We start from the raw sequence: 14,700 nt of genomic DNA, 5'->3' as shown, positions 1-14,700 counted from the left end.
CTTGCCCCGACTAGAGTAGTGGTTTCTGCGTGGCTTTGGCGCATGCCCTAGCCAACCAGAAGGAAAATGCTACTTACCAGTATGCATCTGTTCTTGACATGTAGAGCTGCAGAGTAGTACACTGTGCATTAGATCGCCACCTGGTGTTGGGCTCGGATGATTGCAGGTTGTTGTCTTCTTGGAAGAAGTCTTTGCTAGTCCTGATAGGTGACTCCTCCCTTGGACAATACTGCGCATGGGCATCGGCTCCATCCTCAGATTGTTTTTTGCCATGATGGGAAATGATGGAGTAAGTAGAAGTAAAGAAAAGAAGGATGTCCATGCGTATGCATCTAAGTAAGATGAGAACTGGAACGGATACAAGTCCCGGGGAGGCGGGAAGGCGTGTACTAATCAACAGCTCTACATGCCAAGAACAGATGCATACTGGTAAGTAGCATTTTCCGTTCGAGGCATGGGAGCTGCAGATAGTACACTGTGCATCGATTGTGCAGCAGTATCCCCTTTAGCGGTGGTCACCTGTATCCGTTGCAGTAGTTTGAAAGAGAGTTCTAAGGACAGCTTGGCCTACAGCAGCTTGCTGCTTGGCTTTCACATCAACACAATAGTATTTAGTGAAGGTGTGTGGTGTAGACCATGTTGCTGCTTAACATATGTCCTCTAGTGGTATATTTCCTAAGAAAGCCATAGAGGCTCCTATTTTGCGAGTGGAGAGCGCTCTAGGAGGAACTGTTGTATACACCTTACAATCCACCGTGCAATCCCACCTTTGGAGATGGGGTTGCCCTTGTGCGGAGGAGAGAAAGCGACAAACAGGTGTTTAGTTTTTCGAAATGATTTAGTCCTGTCGGTGTAGTAGAGTAGAGCTCTTTTAACATCTAGGGTGTGTAAAGCCCTTTCTGCTACTGAGTCTGGGTTTTGGAAGAACACCGGTAGCTCGAGAGACTGATTGAGATGAAAAGGAGTGACGACTTTTGGGAGAAATGTTGGATTAGGCCTAAGAACCACTTTGTTGGGATGTATTTGAAAAAATGGTTCTTGTATAGGGAAAGCTTGTAATTCACTTACTCTTCTGAGAGAGGTGATAGCAACACGGAAAGCAGTTTTCCATGTTAGGAATTGCAGCTCGCATCTATGTATGGGCTCAAAAGGGGGTCCCATAAGTCTGGTAAGGACAAGATTTAGGTTCCACACAGGAGAAGGAGGCAACCTGGGTGGGATTATCCTTTTTAAGCCTTCCATGAACGCTTTAAACGTGGGATCTCTGAAGAGCGACAGATGTTGCCTGTTCTGTAAATAAGCAGCAATTGCTGCAAGGTGCAGGCGTATGGAAGAATATGCCAAATTAGATCTTTGTAGACGTAGAAGGTAACAAATGATATTCTGGATGGAAGCATCCAGGGGGTCAATTTGATTATTTGTGCAATAAATTGCGAATCTCTTCCATTTAGCAACGTAACACGCTCTGGTAGTGGGTTTCCTGGCTTCTTTCATAACGGCCATACAGTCTGGTGGTAGGTTTAAGTAACCAAACTCTAGGACTTCAGGAGCCAGATCGCTAGATTCAGTTGGTGCGGGTCTGGGTGCCTGATTTTGCCATGGTTCTGTGTTAACAGAGATGGAGTGAGCCGCAGCTTTTGCTGTGGAACAAGAGAGAGTTCCAGCAGCGTGGTGAACCACGGTTGGCGTGCCCACGTGGGAGCTACAAGGATCAGTTTGAGAGACTGTTGTCTGAGCTTGCGCACCACTAATGGAATTGGTGGGAGAGGCGGAAAAGCGTACGCAAATCTGCCTGACCAGTTCATCCATATTGTATTGCCTTCGGACAGTGGGTGTGGAAACCTGGCGCGAAGGCTGGGCATTTTGTATTTTCGTGGGTGGCGAACAGGTCTATGTGTGGATGACCCCACCGTTGGAAGAATGGCTAAAGAACTTGTGGATGCAATTCCCATTCGTGAATCTGTTGTGCCTGTCGACTCAACAGATCTGCTGAGAGTGAACTCCTGGAAGGTGTTCTGCTAACAGATGTATGTTTTGAGGAATGGCCCATCTCCAAATGTCTTGTGCAAGCTCGGACAGTTGCAGAGAGTGTGTCCCCCCTGTTTTTGAATGTAGTACATGGCTGTCATATTGCCCGTCCGGATGAGGACAGCCTTGCCTTGCACATGAAGTTGGAAGGACTTGAGTGCTAGGAATATTGCTAGCAGCTCGAGATGGTGGATATGGAGTAGCCGCTGTTGAGCGGTCCATTGACCCTGGGTGGTATGTCGTAGGAGATGGGCTCCCCATCCTGTGAGGGATGCGTCTGTTGTGAGCACTACTTGTGGAACTGGCTCTAGGAACTGCCGCCCCTTTGTCAGGTTTTTGGTATTCCACCACTGCAGAGAGCAATGTGTGCGGCTGTCCACCAACACCAGGTCTGTTAATTGACTGTGAGCTTGGTTCCACTGTCGTGCTAGACACTTGTGTAGCGGACGCATTTGCAATCTTGCATGTGGAACTATGAAGATGCAAGATGCCATCATGCCTATGAGTTTCATGAACACTCTGACTGGGAGAGATTGTTGGTGTTCAAAAACAGCAACTAAGTTTTGAATGCTCTGTATCCTGGCTGGACTGGGATAAGCTAGAGCTGTTGACGTGTCTACTATAGCCACTAGATACTGGTGTACGTGCGAAGGCTCTAGGTGCGACTTGGTGTAGTTTATTGTAAACCCTAGGTTGTGCAGCATCTGGATCGTTTGGTGTGTGTGCAACCCACTAGCTGGCTGATTTGGCTTTTATGAGCCAATCGTCCAGATAAGGGAAGACATGGATCTGTTGTCTTCTCAGATGTGCTGCTACGACTATTAGGCACTTCGTGAATACTCTTGGTGCCGTTGTCACTACAAATGGAAGGACTGTGAACTGATAGTGTTTCCCTTCCAGTACAAACCGTATGTATTTCCTGTGAGCAGGATGTATAGGGATGTGAAAATAGGCGTCTTTCAGATCTAGTGTAGCAAGAAAGTCTCCCTGTTGCAGCAGTGGAAGCACTTGTTGCAGAGTGATCATATGAAAATGATCTGATTGTATGTAATGGTTGAGGGGCCTGAGGTCTAGAATTGGTCTCAAGGTCCCATCTTTTTGGGGAATTAGAAAGTACAACGAGTAAACCCCCGTCCCTTGTTCCTGTAAAGGAACTGCCTGAATCGCACCCTTCTGCAGAAGGGATAGTACCTCCTGCCGGAGCAGATGTAGATGATCGGTAGACATTAGACGCTGTCTGGGAGGGATGTGTGGAGGGGTTGCTGTAAGTTCTAGGCAGTAGCCATGTTGGATAATTTGTCTTATCCACTTGTCTGTTGTAATGGAGTTCCAGACAGGCAGGAACTGTGTTAGTCTGCCCCCTACAGGAGTGGAATGCTGCAGGGGGGAGCGCAGGGAAGTCATTGCTTAGGGGCGGAAGAGGCTCGAGTGTTGTTATTACCTCTGCCTCTGCCCTTGGTATTATTGCCTCTGTATCCTCCTCTGCAGTAACTCTTGTTTTAGGAGGTTGGTGTCTGATATAAACACAATACACACAATACTTAGGAAATAGCACATGCAAGTAGCACAAATACATAGTGTTTTCCCGGGGGACATCAAACTATATACTAAAATAGTGTAATGTGAGCCATGACTTAAGTCAAGAATGAACAAGGAAGACGTAGAAGAGCCGGGGACCAAGGAACCACCCTAGGCGAGTATCTGGGAACCCCACGGAGGACGTGTGCAGAGTGGGACCACGACCATGAGCTCAATGTTAGTAAATAGGTAAGTCGTGGTTGCAATTTTAAAGAAGAAGGACCCTTCCCAGAGGACCCAGAAGAAACCCCTTGGAAGATGGAAGACTCACCTCACCCGTAGATACCCCAGGATACCTACACCAGGGAAGCCGGATGCACAGGTTTCAAGTGACGTCGGAAACCGCCGTAGACCACAATGGAGGACTTCATAAACATGCAGCTGGAGAAGGAGACAAAGGAGTCCGGTGGGAATGAAAGGTGGATTAGGCATGAGGGGTACCTGCTAGCAGAAAGGACGGAGTCTTTGCCACTCATGAGTGACCAGAAGGCACAGAAAACGAAGGCCCACCGCAGTTAGAGATGCAGGAGAGGTTGACGGTGCCCTTGAAGATGCCGCTGTGGGGACCAGGCATCACTGTGGAAGACCAAGAGCCATCCACGAGCTGTCCCACATCAGATGTCGAGAGCCAGTGGGGTCAGTGTCCTGCAGGGGCACCAACAAGCCTTGGCAGCAGCCAACAACAGTCATCGAACAAAGTGCAGTGTCTGGACCAGCAAGGTCCATGTGCTCATTACGAGAAGGTAAGTCAGAGTAGGCACAAGCAAGTAGGGGAGTCCACTGGAGCCAAAGAGGACCCTCAAGAGGACCCACGGGCAGATGGTAGAGGAGTCGCAAGAGGATCTCCAGCAGCTCACCAATGAAGAAGGCACATGGTGCAGAGGAATGGGTGAGGGTGAGGATCTTGGCTGGAGGAGTTGCTTGAGGTTGGAGGTTCTTGGAGCCCGAAGATCTCTGGAGGAGTCAACAAGCCTTGGCAACAGCAAGTTGATGCGGTGCACATGGCGTCCTGTTCTAGCAATTTGGACAAGGTATACTGGCCTCAAACTCGTCATTAATAATGTGCAGGTCGCAAGGGAGTTCCAGAACAACCACCTGTGTGTTGCTGAGCCTTTAGGATTCCGTGGGAGCCCACGATCACCAGACCAGGCAGCTGCATTGGGGTGCCTTCAGATGCAGGGGAGAGACTCCTTCACTCCAAGGGAGAATCCTTCAGGTGTCTTGGATTTCCATAGGCCTGGTGAAGAACCTGTATGGAGCACGGGCACAGATGTTGCAGAAGACCCGCAGGATGACGAGACCAGGAGCAGCAAGAATCTCCCTGCTGCAGTCCCGGTTCCCAAAGCGAAGTCAAGGAAAATCCAGAATGTCGAGATGGTCGAAGTTCACGTTGTATGTGATCTGAATCTTGTCCCACGGCAAATCTAGGGACCCACCCACAGGTAAGCCCTTAAGTACCCTTAGGAAAGGATTGGGAGATTCAGGGATCCTTCCAAGAGGAGGAGTTGGACAGTGGGGAGATACTCTCATGTCCTTTGTCCAGTTTTGCGCCCGAGCAGGAGCCAACAGCTCCCTGAACTGGTTTGAACTGGAGTATGCAAGGAGGGCACCAAATGTGCCCTACAAGCAGTCTCACTGGCACTGACAAGCGTCCCCACCCTGTCCCAATACACTAAAACCCGTTTTTGAGGTGGTACATCTCCCTGTGACAGGTTATCAATTGTTCTGCTTTCCCCTGCTCGAGCTTGGCTCAGCAGCAGGAGGGCAGAATTGTGTCTCTGACCGGCAGAAGCCCTAGCTTGCTGTCCGATTCTGAAAGACTGGTACCTGGAGCACTGAGGGTCTCCAGGAGGTGCTTTACAGTGCATGGAATCATACCTACCACACTGTTTGATACCAAACATGACAGGGTTCATTACAGCCAGTTTAGAGATGGTCATCGCGTAATGAAGCATGGCAACTCTATATGTAGTAATTCTGATGCACTTACAACTCAGGATAATGGACTCCAAAGGTTGTATGGGTGCCCCACTCATGCAGGGTCACACTCACACTTAGAACGAACATCCTGCCTTCAGAAATGAAAGGCCTGCATTAGGGGTGACTTATAGGTTTTTAGTGCAGTGACCTCTGATATAAGGAAACTTATATCTGTCATAAATGTTGCTAGCACCAGCTTACACATGCTGCAACGGCAGGCCAGTAACCACAATATGAGTGGTCTCTCATGGGTGGCATAATACATGCTTCAGCCCATGGGAGACCCCTGGTGTACCTATGCCCAGGGTACCTTAGTACCATCTACTAGGGATTTATCAGGGTACATTAGTAGCCAATCTGGTGTGTACCTAAGTACTCACCATGTCCAATTTTGGGGAGAAGCACAGAGACTGGGGTTCTGATTAGCAGGATCCCAGTCAGATTAGTCAGAAAACATAATGACACCAGCAAACAGTGGGGATGACCATGAAAGCATATCCTACTTTTCTACAGTACTACAAAATGCTATTTGTAAATAGGCTCCAAAGTATTGCAGGAGAGTAAACTGGATTCCCTTGACAACAATGCTGCCTTTCTACAAGCCATCAAGGAGCAGAAATAAAAATAAAATATAACAACCCTGTAACCTTTGCCTTTTTTTAGTGAATTTCTATTTCCACTTGGGAGAAGGGACAACCTTGGCTAGTTTCTCTCTTTGCTTCCTTGTCCTCAGGTGGTGATAAACTCATTTTAATTCTTGAAAGGAAAGTGGTTTACAATAGTATGACACTTTTAACTACACTGGCATGATAGTTTTGCTATTCTAGCACAAGAGGCACACATTCCAAGCGTACTTAGTCGAACAAGCAAAGTAGTCCAATTAGGTCTGCTTACCACCCAAAAAAAAAAGCTCTCAAACTATGGGCCTGATTTAAGTTTAGCGGACTGGTTACTCTGTCACAAACGTGAGGGATATCCCGTCCGCCGTATTACAAGTGCCATTGGATACAATGGACTCGTAATCAGGCGGGATATCCATCACATTTGTGACGGATTAACCCAGTCTGCCCAACTCTCAATCAGGCCCTTAATCTTATTTTTAGGTAGAACGAACGTGGATTGATATTTGTGAATTAGCCTATACAAGCATTCCTCAATAAATACTTAACAAATTGTATTATTCTTCAAGCTAAGCATGGACTAAAACTGTTCCTTTAAGGTATGCACAAAGTGTTGCTTTAATACCTAATAATGATAAAATCTGGACAAGCAACATGATTTGTAAGCAATAGTGAGAACAATGGTCACTAAAATTAATCCAGATAAAGGGCACACTGTTAAGGAATTAGACGTGTAGTATGTTTTTCAAGACAAACACTTAACTGACTGAATCGTATACTTACCTTCTGATGTGCTTCAGAGCATAATCCCGCTTCAAATATTTAATGTTTTCTCTTATGGCAGAGCGTGTGCCATCCTCTTCTTGTAAGTGTTTCTCAAGCCACTCGACTACCACTTGATTGTTATTGTCCCAAAGATAAGCCTAGTTAAAAAGACAAAACTACTGATTACCAAGTTAAACACAGCATATTTAAAGCAAACTGTTTCTACAATTGCTCTGAAAAAATCATAGCTTAAGATCCAAAAGTGGCATTTTTCTAATAGCAAATACAGCCAGAGCAACATCTATGGAAAAATCATCTATCTTAAGGAGGAACGTGATGGAAACTATCAAAGCAGGATGTAACTACAGCTGAAAAATGAAAGTACAGTGGATAAACATGACATCATTTAACTTTGAATGTAGAAAAATATGAATCTCCAGGAAAACAAAGAGCGTAATGTACTTAACTTCATGTGTTTTTTTTTTTTAAACAGATTTTTATTAACTCTACTTCAGTCATCTCACAATCATACAATTCAATTTGGGCCATCACTGTAATAGGCCTATCTTCAGAATGCAAATCAACGGTACTCAATATCCTGTATCTCTACCTGACTCCCCCTCCCGCCTCCCCCTCTACCCCCACCCCCCTTGTCAGTGTGCCCTCCTCTGTTCCCCCATTGAAAAGGCATAAACCCCTTGTGCTCTGGTACCAAACTCTCTTCCGAGGGTATGTGCAACCGTATCCAAATCGGGAATCCAGTGGCCCCAACTAACTGTACAAAGGAAACAAGGGAACCCTACCCACTAAGGAACCAGGGTCAGTACTGTATATCGGAAAACAATGGTTCCAGTGGCACAATGAATGTATGACTGATAGTCAATACAATCTATGTTAATTAATAACAATTAGAGGGTTAAAGGAGGGCATCCAACAGAGAAACGACTCTACACAGAAGATTTCATATCATCATTGAATTTTATGTTTCTTTGTTTAATTTTTGCATTCTTTTTCAACAATCAATAAATATTTGTAGTGTTACAAAATTAAGTGCAAGTGACCCAAAGTATAATGTGAGAACCAAGGAAGTACAACAATTATACAAAACTAATGCGAACAGGAGTGACATATAAGGTTTCTAAAAAGAATAATAGTACAAGAAAACGACCAGCAATTAATAATAAAGACAATAGTTTCTAACAATGGCTATCAAGAATCATAGGCACTGTTCATAGGGTTCGTTTTCTGGGGGCGTCGACGGCGTTTCGACCCAAGCAGTATAATGGGTCTCGTCAGGACTAGGCGATGTGGGACTCTGTGAATAGGGGGTGAAAAAATAATAAAAATGGTATAAGAACACTACTTTTAGTGAAGATATTTAATAATTGGAGATTATTGGGAGGCAAGTAGGCTGGTTACCTAAACGTTTGAATTACACGTAAACAGGATACTAGCTCGAGGGGTGGCCACCAAGCGTGAATACAAGAATAAATGCACTTACAGTGAACCCAGCCGGGTACTGTTGTATGATGTTACGCCAAAGAAAAAGAAATAACAATTAATTTCAAGTATCATTATGTTGTGGCCCATTATATGCTGAGAAGATTCACAGCAACACTTACCACTGTTGTGGTTCAGTAGATGAGGCCAGGGTCGCCTATGAGCTTTACAAGACTGCACCAGGGCAGGGCAGGAAACTACCTTCAAGAATGTATAACAGGCAATCAGATTCCATTGCTAGAGTCGACATATTAATATTCAGTGTGGTATAAAAGGGATCTTACCAGATTAAGTGGAGTAGGTCATGTACTCAATGAGAATAACACGGCGTTTGGCAATTGCCAGTTTCAATAATGTGAACCGCCGCATAGGGATTGCTCAATCGCAATGCCGAGTCGGGACGATACCTAAAAGAATATGGTACGGTCAGAATTCATTACGGACTTCTCATGCAATATTGTATCTCCAAACGGCTCAAAGCTATCTCTTACCCGCTGGCTGAATTAAGGTACGTTCTTCAGTAACTCGATATGACTTCCGCGATCCGGATTCAGTCTCTATCGAGCGTGGTGTGAATACGTGCATTTACCTGGTGGACGCAGGGGCGTGAGGAGAGCGAAAGCTCGATCTTCACGTTAGAGAAGGGACTCAACAGGGACAGAGTAGAGCCCAGAGTAATCGCTCGAATATTCAGAAATAAAAACAAACAATACTAGTGACATCGCAAAATCAATTACGTTAAGTCAATAATTTTGAGAGAGAAACAATCATAATTAAATGAATACAGTTAAAGATTGCATATCATTCTACATACATGTTGTAGTAAAAAACAAATTGTTGCAGCAATTTTCGAGAGGGCACTTCCAACATTATTGCGCACAGTGGTTTAGCTTTTGAGAGAAAAACATACTCAAAGTTAAATCGATACAGTTAGAGATTGCATCTCATTGTGCGTACATGTTATTATAAGGAGCAAAGGAGTTATTGCAGCAATTTTCGAGAGGGCACTTCAAACCCATTATACATAATGCAATGTGTACAATGGTTTAACATTTGTCCCATCAATATAATGTATAATTAACTGACCAAGGATATAACATCGGACAAACCTTCAATCGAATTAATAACCGCAATTTTCTTACTGTTGAGGATGAGAGGTTACATAGCCTCGCCATTCCTCAGCTGAATTAAGCCAGTGATTTATAGAATTCACTTTGTCAATCCAATGGCCTTCGCGCCTTTGCAGTATTTGCGCAATGTTTCCGCCTCTCTCTGGTAACTTCGCAATATCAATCACCTGCCATTTAATTTCTTCAGTTGTATGTTTTTTGTCAAGAAAATGTTGAACCAGGGGAGCAGTGACCACAGATTTTCTAATGCGACTGGGATGTTGACTTATTCTGGCTTTAATTGGTTGCTGAGTTTGTCCAATGTAAGGCAACCCACATGGACACCAGATGCAGTACACCACATTTCGGGTGTTGCAATTAGAAAAAAAGTCAAGTTTATGTTCAAACTCACCATGTTTGAACACAGAAGTGTCTTCAGTGAAAGGACATATGATGCAATTGCCACATCTATGGTGGCCGACAACGGGGGGGAGGCCCCATGCTGCCTCCAACGTGCCTGGTTTTTTAGCGATTTCAGTAGATGATCTCACCAAATGATCAGTTATATTCTTAGCCCTTTTGTATACAAATAAGGGAGTTTCAAGCGAGGAATCTATGCTTTGAATGATCTCCCAATGTTTAGTGATTGCTTTCCTGATTTTGTTGGTGTGTGTGCCAAATGTTGTTACACACACAATATTTGATGTCTGTTTTTTCGGTTTCGATAAGAGTAATTCCTCCCTTGGTTAGTACCATGCTCGTTTGAGCGATCTTTTCACTATCTTATTAGGGTAACCTCTCAGCAACAGTACTTCTGCTTCTTTAAAATAATCATCCTTACGGGCACAATTGCGACGTATACCCAATAGTTCTTTCTCCAACTCCTCGATTTCTTGTAGTTCTAGTTTTGAATGTTCTAGTGCAGTTTCTACTCCTAAGACCATCCAATGACGAGAGCATGTAATTGAAATGCCACAAAAACTTCCTTTAAATTTTGGATCTTCACGACAAGAAATTGAGGAGTTGGAGAAAGAACTATTGGGTGGTGACGGGGTCACAGAAGCAAAAGCCTTTTAATATAAATTGAACAGATCCATAGAGGATTTTAACAATTTTGAATTGAAGAAAAAGGCAGATAAGGTATCGAAAGATATCAAAACATATGAGAAAGAAAAAGCGTTCCCCTATTTAAAAGAAGATTACTACAATACCTTTCCAACTCAAAATAGGCAGAATACATGGGGCAGATTCAAAAGAAATCAACCTATAACCTTCTCAGAATCATCGGGTGGCTCTAGTGACTCGGACAATCAGGCCGGCCCTAGTCGCTCTGTGAATCACCCAGGTCAGCCTTTTTTAGGCAGAGGAGCGAAGCCCAAGAGAAAAGTCTGGCACCAGTATCCTGGGGAACGCCAGACCAGGAACAAACATTATCAATGGGGACAACAGCCATACTAAGTACTATTTTTTTTTTTTTTTTGAGACCAACGGTCCCAGATTTTATTTAATTTCACAAATCAAAACGTAGAACAAGCCAATAGATCATACAATGTCATATAAACGACAATCATTACCCAGTCGGTAAAATTTTCGACATTTCGGTCGTATATAGGTGAAAATAAACAGTAGCCAGGGAAGATGCATTAGTCCGCAATTCTCAGTCTCAGGAGAAATCTTAGGTTGCAGTGCCTGCAGCGTATGTCACTGCAGAAGGGCCAAAGTGTTCATGATAGTCAACAGCAGTTGTTCCAGGCTGTGTTCCCTGGGTGGCACGGACGATGTCAGAGACAGGAATCACATCCCACATTACCATATGGGATACAGGGCTATAGTTGTGTGAGCATGGCAGTATTTAATAAACATTGAAGAAAAGTTAAATGGAACGGGAGAGATCAACATCATCATGAGCGCAGCAGAAACAATGGCAACTGCCAATCAAGAGAATAAAGGAGAAAAATAAATAAATAAATAAATAATAGGGAAATAACGGAAGTAGGAGGGAAAACACATCAACAACAATCGGACTAGTGTTTGCGTGTACAGCAGTGTATCAGTGACACTAATGTTTTATGTAACGCTGTATGTGGATAGTGTGGGGACGGGAATGGTCGTGGATTGAGGATCGCTGCGGCCATGTGGCGGTAGGGGGGAATAATAGCAAGCAGACTTTGTCGGGCGTTACCCCAGCGGCCGGAGAGGGGGGGAGAGGTATGTCGGGGCGGGGGGGGGGGAGAGGTCTAACTCCGGAAATGTAAGGGTGACGGGTCTATCACCGCTCCATAACGAAGCGTTCATGTGATACCAGCCTGGATACAAGCCTGATGGTATGCAGTCAGAGTAGCGTCCCACTCTTGGGCAATTGGGTACATTCGAAGTCCCGCCGTCTCCTCTCTGTGTAATGTCACGCTCTCTGCGCTAGCCCAGTTGGCAAATGAGCGACGCCAGTCCACCGGTCGCGGGGGGGCATTATTCTTCCAGCGTTTTGTGATGAGCCGCTTGGCTGTTATGAGCCCCAGGTCCCAGAAACGTGCCTGCAGTTTGGTCTGCTTGGTCCTCTTGTAGAGCCCCAGTAGGCATGTCTCCCACGTCTTAGGAAGAGTGTCGCCCGTGGCTGCCGCTAATGTGTCAGTGACCGCCGACCAATACATGGTAAGGTGAGGGCAACTCCAGAGAGCGTGTAGCAGATCCGAATTCAGGAGTCCGCACCTGGGGCACGCTGAAGAGGCAAGGCCGAAGTAGCGATTTAGTTTGTCCGGGGACAAATACGCGCGGTGTATTATGTAATATTGGATGATCCTAAATCTCGCATTACGAGGAATGTTCCTTGCGCCAGCCAGCACTGCGGCCCATTGTTTGTCCGACCATTCGCTACCCCGGTCGGCCGTCCACTTCTCTCTCAGTCGTTGGGAGGAGAACTGAGTATGATGGTGCAGCGCCTGTGCCAGCCAGTGCACCAGATGGGAACTATCGCCCATCACATGCAGGTACTGTATTAACATATGTGTGGTCGGTTCCTGAGTCAGATCTCCCCACATCCCCGTCAGCACTCGGAGAAGCTTAGCGTGTGTCAGGAACTGCCCCGCCGGCAGATCTGTGTCGGCGGTCAGAGTCTCAAAGGACAGTAGCTCCCCATCACTATATAAGTCACCTAGACTGTCCAAGTCCGCCGCAGTCCAACTGCGTAGCACGGATGAGGACATCACGCCACTCCCCCAGGGGGTCCCCAGCAGCGGCAGGTTCGGGGCATACAGCACCGTGCCTTTAGTAAGTCTGAGGCTTCGCACAAAGCACTGTCTTGCGACAGCTAAGTAGATCTGGTCGGGAGGCCGGCCCCGCGTTAGTGGGTGGAAGAGAGTTAGCACTGGAGTCAGGGTCAGGGTAGTGTCTTCCGTGGCCGTGTCCATCAGGTTCCTGCCACTAAGCCAATAGGCAACCCACTGCAGTTGGACCGCTAGGTAATATATTTCCTGATTGGGAAACGCCAGGCCTCCAGATTTCGTAGCCGCGTAGAGGGTCCTCAATGCCACCCGGGGGCGCCCTTTATTCCAAATCAGGCGCCTGGTGAGGGCTTCCAATCCCTTGAATATACGCGTCGGCACATACACCAGAAAGTTAGCATAAAAGTAGAGGAGCCTGGGGAGCATTATCATCTTTTTCAACGCTACTCGAGCTGGCACATTCAGTGGGAGGGAGTTCCAGAACGTGACCTGGGCCGATAACGAGGAGATGGCTCGCACGAGGTTGCCCTCTAGGAGATCAACGGGGTCCCGATATATGAGGATCCCTAAGTACCGGAAGACCGTCGGGTGCCACCGAAGCTCCTCGCCCATCATTCGCACTTCACATTGTGGCATAGTTTCACTGAACGCATAGACCCCTGATTTTGACCAGTTGACACGGAGCCCCGACATATCCCCGAACACCCGAAAGATGTCTGTGAGTGCCGCAGGTATGCAGGTGAGGTCCCTGACATATAACAGCAAGTCATCGGCATATAGAGACACCGAGTGTGTCCCATCTGCCAGTGGGATGCCCCAGGTGGCTCCGGAGGTCCGGAGCAGCGCTGCCAACGGCTCCATCACGAGCGCGAATATCAGGGGAGAGAGGGGACATCCCTGTCTAGTGCCTCTCCCGATCCTTATTCTGTCAGAAAATAGCCGCCCGGTCCGGACTCGCACCTCGGGCGCTTGGTACAGGAGCTCCACCATCTGGATATAGGCGTCGCCCAGCTCACACTTTTCGAGGACCTGGAGCAGAAAGGGCCATTCCACCGAATCAAACGCCTTTTCCAGATCGAGTATTATACACCCGGAGCATGGCCAGTTGGAGATCGCGTAGCGTTGGACTCTAAAGAAGCGACGTATGTTGTAAGACGTGCAGCGGGTGGTCACAAAGCCGTTCTGGTCAGAGTGCACCAGTGTGGGAACTAGGGGCGCAAGCCTCCGAGCCAATGTCGCCGCCAAGATCTTGTAGTCTGTATTAAGGAGCGCTAACGGTCTGTACGATCCCAGCTCGCACGCTTCCCTGCCTGGTTTCAGCAGGGAGATCACATTGGCCTCGTTCAGAGACGCCGGAAGTTCAGCATCTTCAAATGCCGCCTTGTACACTCTTAACAGTTCCGGTATTAATAGCCAATACTAAGTACTAATAACAATAGTATGGACACTATTCCAATTTTCAATCTATCGAAACATGTCTTATCCTCCTCGGAAATATCATTACTGAGTAAGGGGCTATCTTTTGTGATAACTGAAAGAACGAATTTCTTCAATCTGAAAACTGAATTGTTTCAGTTTTTCAGGAAAATTTGTTTAAAAATATTTTTTAAAGATCGTGAATTTACCTCTTGTGACTCAGTTACAGGTTTGAGACCCCAATCTACCTTCTATACCACCAATGCAATGATGCCACATGAACTACTTACCTTTGAGAAATTGGTTCTACAAGATGTAGCCAATATTAAAAATGAGAGACAGTTCACACCGTATAACATCTCCTTTGCTGAACGCCAAGCATTAAATAACCTCAAGAATGACTCCTCCTTGATTCTCAAACCAGCGGATAAAGGAGGAGGCATAGTGATTCAGGACAGAGTTGACTATGATGCTGAGATTACCAAA

The 14,700-nt window shown here is 46.1% G+C and overlaps 1 protein-coding gene across 2 annotated transcripts in view; it reads right to left on the bottom strand.

The window, feature by feature from the left end:
• The window catches only part of ACACB (acetyl-CoA carboxylase beta), a 1,895,698-nt gene that overhangs the window by 27,164 nt on the left and 1,853,834 nt on the right, over positions 1–14,700 (bottom strand). For both annotated transcript variants that reach the window (XM_086943101.1, XM_086943102.1), the window contains one exon: positions 6,990–7,129. In XM_086943101.1, the coding sequence (XP_086799227.1) occupies positions 6,990–7,129 (140 nt within the window). The remainder of the gene's footprint in view (positions 1–6,989; positions 7,130–14,700) is intronic.

This window comes from Lissotriton vulgaris, chromosome 11 (assembly GCF_964263255.1).
Source record: "Lissotriton vulgaris chromosome 11, aLisVul1.2, whole genome shotgun sequence".
NCBI lineage: Eukaryota > Metazoa > Chordata > Amphibia > Caudata > Salamandridae > Lissotriton > Lissotriton vulgaris.
The sequence above is the reverse complement of the archived record's forward strand: the minus strand, read 5'-3'. Positions and strand labels throughout refer to the sequence as shown.